General features: G+C 46.6%; 1 protein-coding gene across 1 annotated transcript in view; it reads left to right on the top strand.

The window, feature by feature from the left end:
• The window catches only part of TRMT61A (tRNA methyltransferase 61A), a 38,532-nt gene extending 27,181 nt beyond the window's left edge, over positions 1-11,351 (top strand). Inside the window, exon 3 of the mRNA XM_056851043.1 lies at positions 10,980-11,351. Within this exon, the coding sequence (XP_056707021.1) occupies positions 10,980-11,308 (329 nt within the window). The 3' untranslated portion in view covers positions 11,309-11,351. The remainder of the gene's footprint in view (positions 1-10,979) is intronic.
• The last annotated feature ends 881 nt before the right edge of the window (positions 11,352-12,232 follow it).

The following is a 12,232-nucleotide window of genomic DNA, read 5'->3' as shown; positions in this document are numbered from 1 at the left end:
TTCATATCTCCTACTCCCTTTAACTGGAGATGCCAGGGATTGAACCTGGAACCTTCTGCATGCCAAGCAGATGCTCTACCACTGAGCCACAGCCCCTCGCTCTCCAAAGTAGCCATTATTGGAAAAGCAGATTCTGTGCCCGTTAGGTTTTCCCGCCGACTTGTACAGAATGCCGTGTTCTTTTCTTTCAGCCAAACCACCCTTCCCAAGAAAGGAACGGCATCTCCGTGCTGGTGGCGTAGTACAAGAAATTGTCTGTCACCACAACCTGATGGCTGCTGCTGTGACTTTCACAATCTGGGTGGTGGTGGTAATGAATCAAGAGCCGTCCCCCCCCCCGCTTCCTCTGAGAGCCAAACCCTCCCATTTTCCTTGTCAGCGAAACGACAGCTCGCCCACGTGCTCCCTGGCTTGAAGGACGTGCTGTCCCCCCTCTTTCCACAGGCAATATTTTTAGCATTCTAGTAAGCAAAGAGTAAATGCCGGGGAGGACACTGTTCTCGGATGTTGTTGCCTCACCCCCACAAATCATGGGTGCTTCCCCCCCTTCCCAAATCAAGATCCTGGTAATTTACTGCTGCTGTTGAGATTCTATCCTGGCATTGAAACACACAGGGAGGGGCGGTGGCTCAGTGGTAGTGCATCTGCTTGGCATGCAGAAGGTCCCAGGTTCAATCCCCGGCATCTCCAGTTAAAGAATCTGGCGGGAGATGATGTGAAAGACCTCTGCCTGAGACCCTGGAGAGCTGCTGCCAGTCTTAGTAGGGGTTTGCCTTCAAGAGAGGGCAAATATACCTACCGGAGAGAAACTGAGAGTGCTCCTAGCAGGCTTTGAACACTTTGGCTGTAGCAGAGATTTCCCCCCACAAGTTATAGCAAGGTGTATTAATATGAATAAATGAGTCCAAGCCTGGAGTCGGGCTATTAGGATTGTTTTTAGCTTTGTCAGTGTGATGCTGCCCAAGGCCTTTGGGTCGGATGAGTAGGTTCCTTTAAGTATGAGAAGACCTCTTCAGAGCAAGCCAAGTCCCCCAGTCTCGGTGGGGTCGCCTTGTGCAGGCCTGGGAGAGAATGACAACTAACAGTGGCCTTCTACTGTTGCCTTCTACTGCACCTCTGTTCCTAGTTGTGTAGCTGGTGCCTCGGTTGGACAAAGATCTGGCTATGGTTGCCAACCCATCAAAATGTTCTGGTGCGCATGCTGGGCGCTGCCTATCCTGGGAACAGAGTACGGACCAATGGATGGCAGGAGTATGTGACTGAACAGGGGGTCCTTCGGGCTCCTGCAAACCAAAAAAAAAAGATGACAGGTGTTAGCTTTATTGTCCTGTAAAGGAGAAGAAGAGTTGGGGGTTTTTATGGCGACTTTCTCTACCTTTTAAGGAGAATCAGACCGGCTTACAGTCTCCTTCCCTTCCTCTCCCCACAACAGACAACCTATGAGGTAGGTGTGGCTGAGAGAGTTCGGAGAGAACTGTGACTAGCCCAGGGATACCCAGCAGGCTTCATGTGGAGGAGTGGGGAATGAAACCCGGTACTCCAGATTATCCTCCGCCGCTCATGAGGAGTGGGGAAACAAACCCGGTTCTCCAGATCAGAGTCTGCCGCTCATGTAAAGAGGGAGTCAAACCAGGTTCTCCAGATTAGAGTCCGCTGCTCTTAACCCCTACACCACACTGGTTTATACAGCAAATTGCATGGGGGCTTTACATGATAATAAAACTGTCACCTGGCATCTTTTCCCCTTTTTTGGTTTTCTGGCACGTTGCTTGGGGTAGCCCTGTTTTTCCTTTCTCTTTTGACTCCTGAAAGGTTTCACTGTGCCGCAATTCCCCTGCTCAAAAAAAGTTCTTTGTTTTTATTCTCTCTCGCTCCCCTTTACCTTCCCCCCCCACCCAATGTTTCGCTGGTTAAAAAATCCCTCCAACCTGAGTCGCGCTGTGACCCAAATAAACTCTTGATCCGCTGGCCGCTTACAGCGGATCTTGGCTTTCCAGCCAAACTACCTCATGACCGCTTACTATGGAGCAGGGACAGCTGACATCTTCGGTTATGACAAACCCTTTTGCCCCCGCCTTGAGTGGATGAGGGGCTAGGAGAGTTTCTACAAACCCGTCTTTTGTTCTCAGCCCTTCCTCCTCCTCCTCAGCCATTTCCGATGGAATTATACATGCGTGCGTTAATTTTTTGAGACAGCTTCCCTGATAAAAAACGTTCACTCGGCTTCCCCAGTGTGAGCAAGATTAATCTGGGATAATTACTGTATCAACTCTGAGCAACTCACAGCTCTCATTAAACAAATTGCGCTGCTGTGTGCTGTGGTTTTTTTTTTTTTTAAAGGAAAGCACTTGGAAATAGCCACCTGGGGTGCCGGGGGGGGGGTTGCTGCTTCTTTCTCAATGGGGGGTTGTTCCTGTGCTAGGATTCTCTTGGGGAAAACATTTTGTGGAAATTGTACATTCCAGGAACCCAAGAAGAATATTCAGCATTTACAGAGAACTTTCTGAGCTATCCTTACAACACTCCTGTAAGGTAGGCCAGTATTAAGTAACCACCTACCGTTCCACTCGGCTGACAGTGGCTTGAGCCCATGCACTGGAGGAAGGGTAGAGCATCTGCTCGGCATGCAGAAGGTCCCTGATTCAATCCCTGGCATCTCCAGTTAAAGGGACTAGACAGGTTGTTGATGTCAACAACCCCTGCCTGAGACCTGCTGCCGGTCTGAGTAGACAATACTGACGTTGCTGGACCAAGGGTCTGATTCATTATAAGTCAGCTTCATGTGTTCGTGTGCTTTATATTGAATAAGACCCTTTGCCCATCGGCATTACCTACTCAGACTGCCAATGGCTCTCCTGAGTCTCAGGCGGAGGTCTTTCCCACCACCTGTAGCCCGGTCCTTTTAACTGGAGATGCCAGGTATTGAACCTGGGACTTTGTGCATGCAAAGCAGAGGCTCTGCCACTGAGCCACGGCCCTTCCCCTTGAGCCAGAAAAACACATCACTGTTTGCAGAGCAGAGGAAGAGGTTGCAACCTACTCTTCACATGCTCCCATGCGCCAGCTGCACTCGTCAGAAAGCCTCACTCTTCTGATGCCCCCCTTAGGATTATTCCTCTGGCATAATTCAGGTCATGGGCATTTTCTGTGGCAGCCCAGTCCCCTGGAATGGGTTACCAGAGCTGGTCCAGAGGGCTCCTTCCCTTGTTGCATTTGGGAAGGCCCATAAAATGGTTTTCAGAGGGCGTTCAGCGGAGAGTAAACTTTCGACTGATCTGGCTTTATTTATCTTGTGTATGATGTTTATCTTGTTAATGGACGGTTGTATCTTTTTAAATGTGCTTGTGGCTTCTTGTTGCTTTCTTCGCTGCCTTGAATCTAAGGTGGGATATAAATCTTTGAAATGGATAAAACGCCGCAAGGTGGTGACGTTGTTTTAGTTAGTTCTAAAGATGTTTGTGTTTTTGAAATGTATTTGTAAATACATAAATGTGCGCTTTGAAAACATGCACGACCTTGTTTGCAATTGTGACTGACTGTATCCTTTATGGATTCGGCCGAATAAAGAAGTGATTGGACGGAGCTGATATCTGTTATGCTTAATACAGCCGCTGGGTTCCTGTAAAGTGATAATGGGTGGGTTTTAGGATAACATTTTTTTAAATTGCCCAAGATTCAGATTCCTACTGCTGGAGACCCAGTGTGGTGTAGTGGTTAAGAGCGGTGGTTTGGAGCGGTGGAATCTGGAGAACTGGGTTTAATTCCCCACTCCTCCACATGAGCAGCGGAGGCTAATCTGGTGAACTGGGTTGGTTTTCACACTCTTACTCATGAAGGCAGCTGGGTGACCTTGGGGAAGTCACAGCTCTGATAGAGCTCTCTCAGCCTCACCTACCTCACAGGGTGTCTGTTGTGGGGAGGGGAAGGGAAGGCGATCGTAAGCCGGTTTGAGTCTCCCTTAAGTGGTAGAGAAAGTCGACATATAAAAACCAACTCTTCTTCTACCCTGCAAAATTTGAAGATTCATCCCTCTGCTTGCCACACAGGCCCGGTTCACACATTCAGAGGAACAAGGTGATAGAACAGACTGTACCACTTCAGAGTGTAGGTCATGGGGATTCCAGTTTTGAATATTCCTTTGCATATTTAAGAAAAAAATTGTTATGCAAGTACTAAACTAGCACAAATACTTAACTGTGTGTGTGTGTGTTAAGTGCCGTCAAGTCGCTTCCGACTCATGGCGACCCTATGAATGAAAGTCCTCCAAAATGTCCTATCTTTGACAGCCTTGCTCAGATCTTGCAAACTGAATACTAAACTACCACCCCCTAAACACACACACATACCCGTGTTTGCTGAGGTGCTTTCTGTTTGCATGGAGCTTTAACCATTGGGGAGCGTTCTGCAGTGTGATCCATCTCTGATTCTCTACCAGGAGTCTGAAGTGAACACATGAAGCTGCCTTATACTGAATCAGACCCTTGGACCATCAAACTATTGTCTACTATGACCAGCAGCGGCTCTCCAGGGTCTCAGGCGGAGGCCTTTCACATCACCTACCTGCCTAGTCCCTTTCACTGGAGATGCTGGGGATTGAAACTGGGACCTTCTGCCTGCCAAGCGGATGCTCTATCACTGAGCCACAGCCCTGCCCCAAGTGACACTGTCTTCTCTGCCACTTAATGCACTGCTCTGGGCAAGCCAGGCTTCATGCATCTCTTTTTAAAACCAGGAGGAGGAGGTAGTTAGAGATTTGATTCCTCTTGAAGGAGCTCACCTTCCCCTGTTACTAAACCAGGGGTTCCCCCTACACAGATCCGGAGAAAATGGCTGCTTTGGTGGGTGGAGTCTATGGCATTATAACCCCCAATGAGGTTTCTCCAGTTTACTGTCAGCGCAACACTTCCATCCTTTTATAACATTCCGGTATAAAAGACTGCCAAACAAAGACTCTCCAAAGGCCGACCGCAAACAATAGCATGCCGCTCTCCGCGTCTCCCTCTCTGAACACAAAGCAATTATTGTATGGGGACGTTTCACAGCGTCTCCCCCTGAACATAGAATTAAAACGTCTCCATTTTGTTTAACAGCCTCGGGCTTAAAAAAAAAGGCCTTCCATCGGTGGCAAAGTTCTGGAATATATTTTGTGTTAGCCGTGATTTACTAATTAGGTTGTCCTCCAGATTCTCCTTCTGTGCTGTTTTTAAAAAACGTACTTGGCACGGCAGAAACGCAAGCAGATTGAGGTTGGGAAGAAATCTCTGTCCCAGATGTTCTGTGATTCTGGTGACTGCTGTGCAATACATAGCCCCCCCTCTCTCTCTCCTCCCCTCTCTCCCCTCCCCCCCTCCCCGGATGTTCAGATTTTAAACAGCGGCTTCACGCAGAGTATCTGAGCAATGGTTGCAGGTGACAGATTGCTGGCCTCTTTTTTAAAAAACATGCTTGCAGAAAAAGACATCTTTGGTTCCAAAGGTGCTTGATAAAAATTGATCGGGTGAGGCCGCTGTGATTTTTATTTTCTTACTGGGCGAAGGATCTTGCCTGGAAAACCATGTGCAACAGGATGAGCAGACATGGGATTAATTATTTGGGGACTGTAGTTTTGAGTGTGTCTGCGCAGGTATGCTCTAGGGGCCCCTATTTAACTTGTTTTCTGGCATCTGTGTATGTATACGTGTAACCATGGGCCATCAAGTCGCAACCAACTTATGGGGACCCCAGTAAGGGGTCTTCAAGTCAAGAGATGAGCAGGGGTGGTTGGCCGCTGCGTTTCTCTGCAGAGTCTTCCTTGGTGGTCCCCCATTCAAGTACCAGCATGGTACAGTGGTTAAGAGCAGTGGTTTGGAGCAGTGGAGTTTGATCTGGAGAACCGGGTTTAATTCCCCACTCCTCCACATGAGCGGTGGACGCTGATCTGGGGAACTGGGTTGGTTTCCCCACTCCTACACATGAAGCCAGCTGGGTGACCTTGGGCAAGTCACAGCTCTGATAGAGCTCTCTCAGCCCCACCTACCTCACAGGGTGTCTGTTGTGGGGAGGGGAAGGGAAGGCGATCGTTAGCCGGTTTGAGTCTCCCTTAAGTGGTAGAGAAAGTCGACATATAAAAACCAACTCTTCTTCTTCTTCTACCAACCCTGCTTAGCTTCCATATAAGAGAGAGAGATAGATTTGAAGGATATTTGGAAGACACCTTTTTCAAATTATACTAGCGCAAGTGCCTAGAAATTTAATTTCTGGTAGTTGGAGGTATGGATGTACCTTGCATGTACATGCGTGTACGAGCACGCACATGGACAGTAAAATACAATGTGTTGAACAGCTTATTCTTTTGCAGCCCATCCAGTTGAGGGCTTTTTTTAACATACACTCCAGAAGTCTACCACTGCATTCTGTCCAACTTGTGGAATGGTTCCCAGTGTGACACTTCTCTTTTCTTGGTTACGGAGACTTTTCTTTTAAAAAAAGAAAAGAGAAAATCACTTGTCTTAATAGAATTTGGCATGAAACCTGCCTCTCTTTTGTCCCCGTTGCTTTCCGTTTTCAGCAGGCAGGTTACCTCCTTATCAGCTGCTTACATAAGAGACTTTGGTAGCCTCAGCAACAACCGGAGAGAGAGGCAAAAAAAAAATGTGTAGCAGATCAGCAAAAATGTTTTGGTCCCCTCCGGATAACTAACATCACAGCAACTGTCCTCTTCATGCCCCTCCTCCATTCCCTCAAAGCCAGTTTTAGGCCTGGCAGCCATCCTTGTAGGGGAGCTTGAGCACATGATCCCTGGATTTCTAGCAGTCATCCTGCGTCCTTTTTGTTAATTCTTGTTGTGGCTGGGTGGTTTTTTTTGGAGCGCATCGGACCCCTTCGTTCCGTTACCAGCAGGAGAGGTGACACTGGAGAGACGGGACACCCCCTGAGATGCTGGGTGGCCCTTTTCAAAGACCGTGAACCGTTTTTTTCAGCAGTGTAGACGGGAAGAGTTTAAACTTTCTCAGCTCAGAGATTTTTAGTGTCTGTGCACCATGGAATGGTTTAGTTAGACTAATCAGTTCCCCTGGAGGGATTTTCCTTTCTTGTCTCTCCTGTCAAGTTGATATGTTCAGGAGACGTGAGCCTACTTGGCTCAAAGGAGAAAGTCTTCAGAGCTCTCCATCTACGGGCTGAAGATTATTCTGTGTACACATACCATCCCTTTTAAATAAATACTGCCAGTTCTTCCTTTCGTCTGTATGTTTAATGCAGGCAAGCTGAAACGTCGAAACTTGAGTCCAAACTGCAACCCAGCAAGGTTTTTTGGGACATGGTAAAGATCCAGCGCATGGTTACCTTCCACATTTTGATTTAAATTGCACCTCTCTGAGAATCCTGGGAGCTGTAGTTTTGCCAAGGTGCTTAGAATTATCTGCTAGAGAGCTCTAGACCCTTCATCCAAACTACAGTTCCCAGGATTCCTTGGAAAAAATTGAATGATCATTAAACCCATTTAAATCTGTGATGAGGATGTGGAGGAAAGGTGCGATAAAATTACACTAAAGAAAAGCCTGGGTTAAATGTTGGTGTGGAATCCCACTTTGTGGGGAGGATAAATGACCTCTGATTAACCTGGAGGCCTGCATTTGTGCATTGCTGGTAATGGGGGGGGTAGTTTCTGAATGGGATTTTATACATGAGGAAGGAGATGCAAGCACAGCCCTGTGCCCGGATCATGCGCTAATCTGACTTAATGCTGGCGAGAAGGGACGTGTGAATACACTGAGTCAGTTTGTGTTTGTGGACCCAGTGTGAGAATGATGGATCCACGGCCTCTTAAATGGTTTTTTTGTGTGTGTTTTTGCCGTCAAGTCACAGCTGACTGACGACGACCCTGTATGGTTTTCAAGGCAAGAGACGTTCAGAGGTGGTTTGCCATTGCCTGCCTCTGCGTCATGCCCCTGGTATTCCTCTAGGCTGCAACTAGAGTATTGTGTGCAGATCTGGAGGCCTGACTTCAAAAAGGATGTGGACAGAATTGAGCGGGTGCAGAGGAGAGCGACGAGGATGATCACAGGGGCCTGGAGACCAAGCCCTATGAGGAAAGGCTGAGGGATTTAGAAATGTTCAACCTGGAGAAGAAGAGGTTGAGGGGGGACATGATTGCTCTCTTTGAGTATTTGAAGGGCTGTCACTTAGAGGAAGGCAGAGAGCTGTTCCTCTTGGCAGCAGAGGATAGGACTTGCAATAATGGGTTTAAATTACAGGCGGAAAGGTACCGACTGGATATTAGGGGGGAAATTTTTACAGTAAGAGTTGTTCAACAATGTAATCAGCTTCTTAAGGAGGTGTTGAGCTCTCCCTCACTGACAGTCTTCAAGCAGAGGCTGGACAAACACTTGTCAGGGATGCTCTAGGCTGATCCTGCATGAAACGGGTTGGACTAGATGGCCTATATGGCCCCTTCCAACTCTTTGATTCTATCCTTGGAGGTCTCCCATCCAAATACTAGCTAGGGTCAGGGCTGAGAGTGTGTGGCTAGCCCAAGGTCACCCAGCAAGCTTCCATGGCGTGAGCGGGGACCTTAACCACCACACCACGCTGGCTCTCTTTACATGGTGTACTGTATAAAAATTAACCAGCAGCGGAAGCTCTCTGTAATATCTCTACAGTCCATGAGGCATGTCAACCCTGTGCCACGTATCCATTATGTCCTTGTTGCCCAAGAAACAATATTTTTAGATTTCTTCTAAATATGTGCTTCCTTCTCTTGGGATTGTGGGCTTTTGTTGGGGTTTGATAATAAAGACAAAAAAGTCTCAGACATGAAGAAAAGTCATCTGTGAGGCTTCCATCTGATAAAATAGCTAGAGCTGTGCAAACATGCACACAAAAAATTGTTTCAAATTTTGTTTTAAAAATGGAGAGAGCTACTAGAGGGGACCGGCTGTGGGCAGCTGGCTGGAAGAAAGAAGATTCCTGGGTCCTGCACAAAGACAACTCTCGTGTTTTCCTTTGGCCCAAGATGATTTCCACAGCCAGAAAGGTGGACATGAAAATATATCGCTAAAATTATTAGTCACGGTTTGCACAAATCTAGTATTAAGAGCTGGGTTTGCCCAGAAATACGGTGAACGGGATTGTGGGAAAGTTAGTACCTATTCATGAGGCATTGACTTCTATGTGTGTGTTAAGTGCCGTCAAGTCGCTTCCGACTCATGGCGACCCTATGAATGAAAGTCCTCCAAAATGTCCTATCTTTGACAGCCTTGCTCAGATCTTGCAAATTGAGGGATGTGTCTTCCTTTATTGAGTCAATCCTTCCTTTGACTTCTACACGAAGGAATTAAGTGGGGTATTTACTGGGAGCAGACAGTGATGGCGCACAGGCACAAACCATCCCATCCAAGAAGAAGAAGAAGAAAGAAGAAGAGTTGGTTTTTATATGCCGACTTTCTCTGCCACTTAAGGGAGAATCATACCGGCTTACGATCATCTTACCTTCCTCTCCCCACAACCGACACCCTGTGAGGTACGTGGGGCTGAGAGAGTGTGACTAGCCCAAAGTCTCCCAGCTGGCATCATGTGTAGGAGAGGGGAAACAAATCCAATTCACCAGATTAGCCTCCACCGCTCATGTGGAGGAGTGGGGAATCAAACCCGGTTCTCCAGATCAGACTCCACCACTCCAAACCACCTTTCTTAACCACTACAACACGCTGGCTCTCTATTTCTTGTTCCAGCTACACTGGATCACAGTTTGCTTCAAGGCTCAATTCAAGGTGCTGGTATTGACACTTCTGTACACTTCTTTGTGACCAGCATATTTTAAGGACCGCATACCTGTTCACTCCTGTCATCTTTGGAGGCCCTGCTTCAGGTGCCGCTGCCATCTGAAGCTAGCTAGGGGGGAGGATAGCCCGAAGAAGGGCCTTCTTGGTCATGGCACCAAAACTTTGTAACTTACTCCCCACTGAGATTCCTCTGTCTCTCTTTATTGTGGTTTTCTTCCAGTGGGTGAAGACTTTTGCTTTGTATAGCATACCCCCAGAAACTCTTATTGGACCTCCTCCCTGGTTTTGGTGTTATATGTGTTTGTGTATTTATATGTTTTTATTGAATTATTTTATATACTATTTTAAATGCTCTTTTGGTGTTTTAATGTTCTGATGTCCACTGCCTTGGGGAACTTGTTTGAGTAGAAAGGCAGTATAGAAATGTTCTAAGAAAATAATAAAATAAATATTCAATGTGTGTAGTGGCAAGTGCATGAATAAAAAAGAGCTGGTAAAGAAATGCTAAATTTCCTATTTTCATTTTTGAAATAATGGAGAACCGCTGCCCCTTCTGTAATCTCTCTCTTAGTGGTATGTTTGAATCAGATAAAGACAGTTCTGTTTTGTCAAGCTTTGGGAAATTACCCCTTTAGTATGTTTATAGTCTTGTTTTTATTTGGAGTATTTTTAGTGTGTGTGATTTTTTTATGATGCTTTATATAATTTCATGGTATAGTGCTTTGGAAACAGTAGATGAAAGGTGGTTTTAAAAAATCTTGTAAATAGATCATGTGCCAGATTGGTCTCCCCCAACCCCCTTTGTATAAACCAGACATTAAAACTTCATTGCTCATTATAATTTACTTTTCAAGTAGTCTCCCCATTGACTGCAGCAAAGCTGACTCGTGGAAGTGAGCTGCAGCCTAGGCTTTTATTAAAATAAACCTCCCATCCCGCACTCTTAGTATACACATTCCTGAGACGTCGGTCAATGAAACCAGCCATGAATCCATCAATAAAATTTGTGTGTCTTATCATAAAGGCAACAGCTATAAAACAGAAGAAGCCGACAAATAAGAATCGAACTCAGACAAGGCAACTGATGAAGGGGGGGCGTGGAGGGGGTCGACAGCTTGGGAGAATAAAAATCTTTTCATTGATAGGGAACTGAGTTTGGATGGGATTATTGAGGTTGCCAGATTTTCATTCATTCTCTCTCTCTCTCTCTCTTTTAAGGGGGACGCATCTGTTCCTTTTCTCCTTGCATCGAACAAGTTCAGCGGACCTGCCTGGCTTTGGAAGAGCATGACTTTACGGAAATTAACACTGTGGAGATTCTGCTCAGAGTGTACAACGTCAGGACAATTAGCTTGCAAATCCCTGACCTTGGTAAAGCAGCCGGGGATAATGCAAGTGCAGACTCGGACGGAGGCGGCCGATCGAACCCAGATGGCTCCCGCGCTAATCTGCAGCAGGGGACCGTGCAGTTTAAAAGCGGCGTCCCGCCCCGCGAGATGGTGGCTCACACTGGATATTTGAGCTTTGCTACCAAAAGCCTATTTTAGTTACAGACGTAAAGAAGGGCCTCCGCATCACTCCCTTCTCCACCCCACCGCCCACCCATCCGTCCAGCATCCCAAGCTTTTCAGTCAGGCAGGCAATTCCATATATAGTCAGATTGAGTAAAGATTATGCTTTGTTTAAATAGCACACGGGAGCACTAACTAGATCAGCCTTGGAAACAGACTGTCGTTTTGGAGCAGGGCTTGGCTAGCTATGAGCGAGCGAGGAAGACGGATTACCAGCTAATAGCAGTGGGTTGGGATTTAAAGAAGTAAAAGCCACTGGGCTGGGTGATCTGTCTGTCTTCTTTTTTTTAATGTAATGCCAATGGGTTTCCTTAGTTTCTGGAATCCTGCATTGATTCTTTCCCTCTGTGACATGAGTCAAGAGGGCTGTGTGTGCGTGCGTTTTAATCAGGCATTTATTTAATATGTGCCTTTTAAGTGTTGGAAGGAGGCCCAAGGAGTGACCCTTGTTATAATAAGTAAGATTTGAGTCCAGTGGCACCTTAAAGACCAACATGGCTTCCAGGGTATAAACCTTTGAGAGTCAACGCTCCCTTTGTAAGATATTGCGACTCTCGAAAGCCATACCCTGGAAATGTTGAACTCTCGAAAGCCCACACCCTGGAAATCTTGTTGGTCTTTAAGGAGTGACCCTTGTTATAATAAGTAAGATTTGAGTCCAGAGGCACCTTAAAGCCCAAAGGTTTCCAGGGTATAAACCTTTGAGAGTCAAAGCTCCCTTTGTCAGATATTGCGACTCTCGAAAACCACACCCTGGAAATCTTGTGGGACTCTCGAAAGCCCACACCCTGGAAATCTCGTTGGTCTTTAAGGAGTGACCCTTGTTATAATACATAAGAGTTGAGTCCAGTGGCACCTTAAAGCCCAACAAGGTTTCCAAGGTATAAACTTTTGAGAGTC

Source organism: Euleptes europaea, chromosome 6 (assembly GCF_029931775.1).
Source record: "Euleptes europaea isolate rEulEur1 chromosome 6, rEulEur1.hap1, whole genome shotgun sequence".
Classification (NCBI taxonomy): Eukaryota; Metazoa; Chordata; class Lepidosauria; order Squamata; family Sphaerodactylidae; genus Euleptes; species Euleptes europaea.
This window is presented reverse-complemented; position numbering and strand designations above follow the sequence as displayed.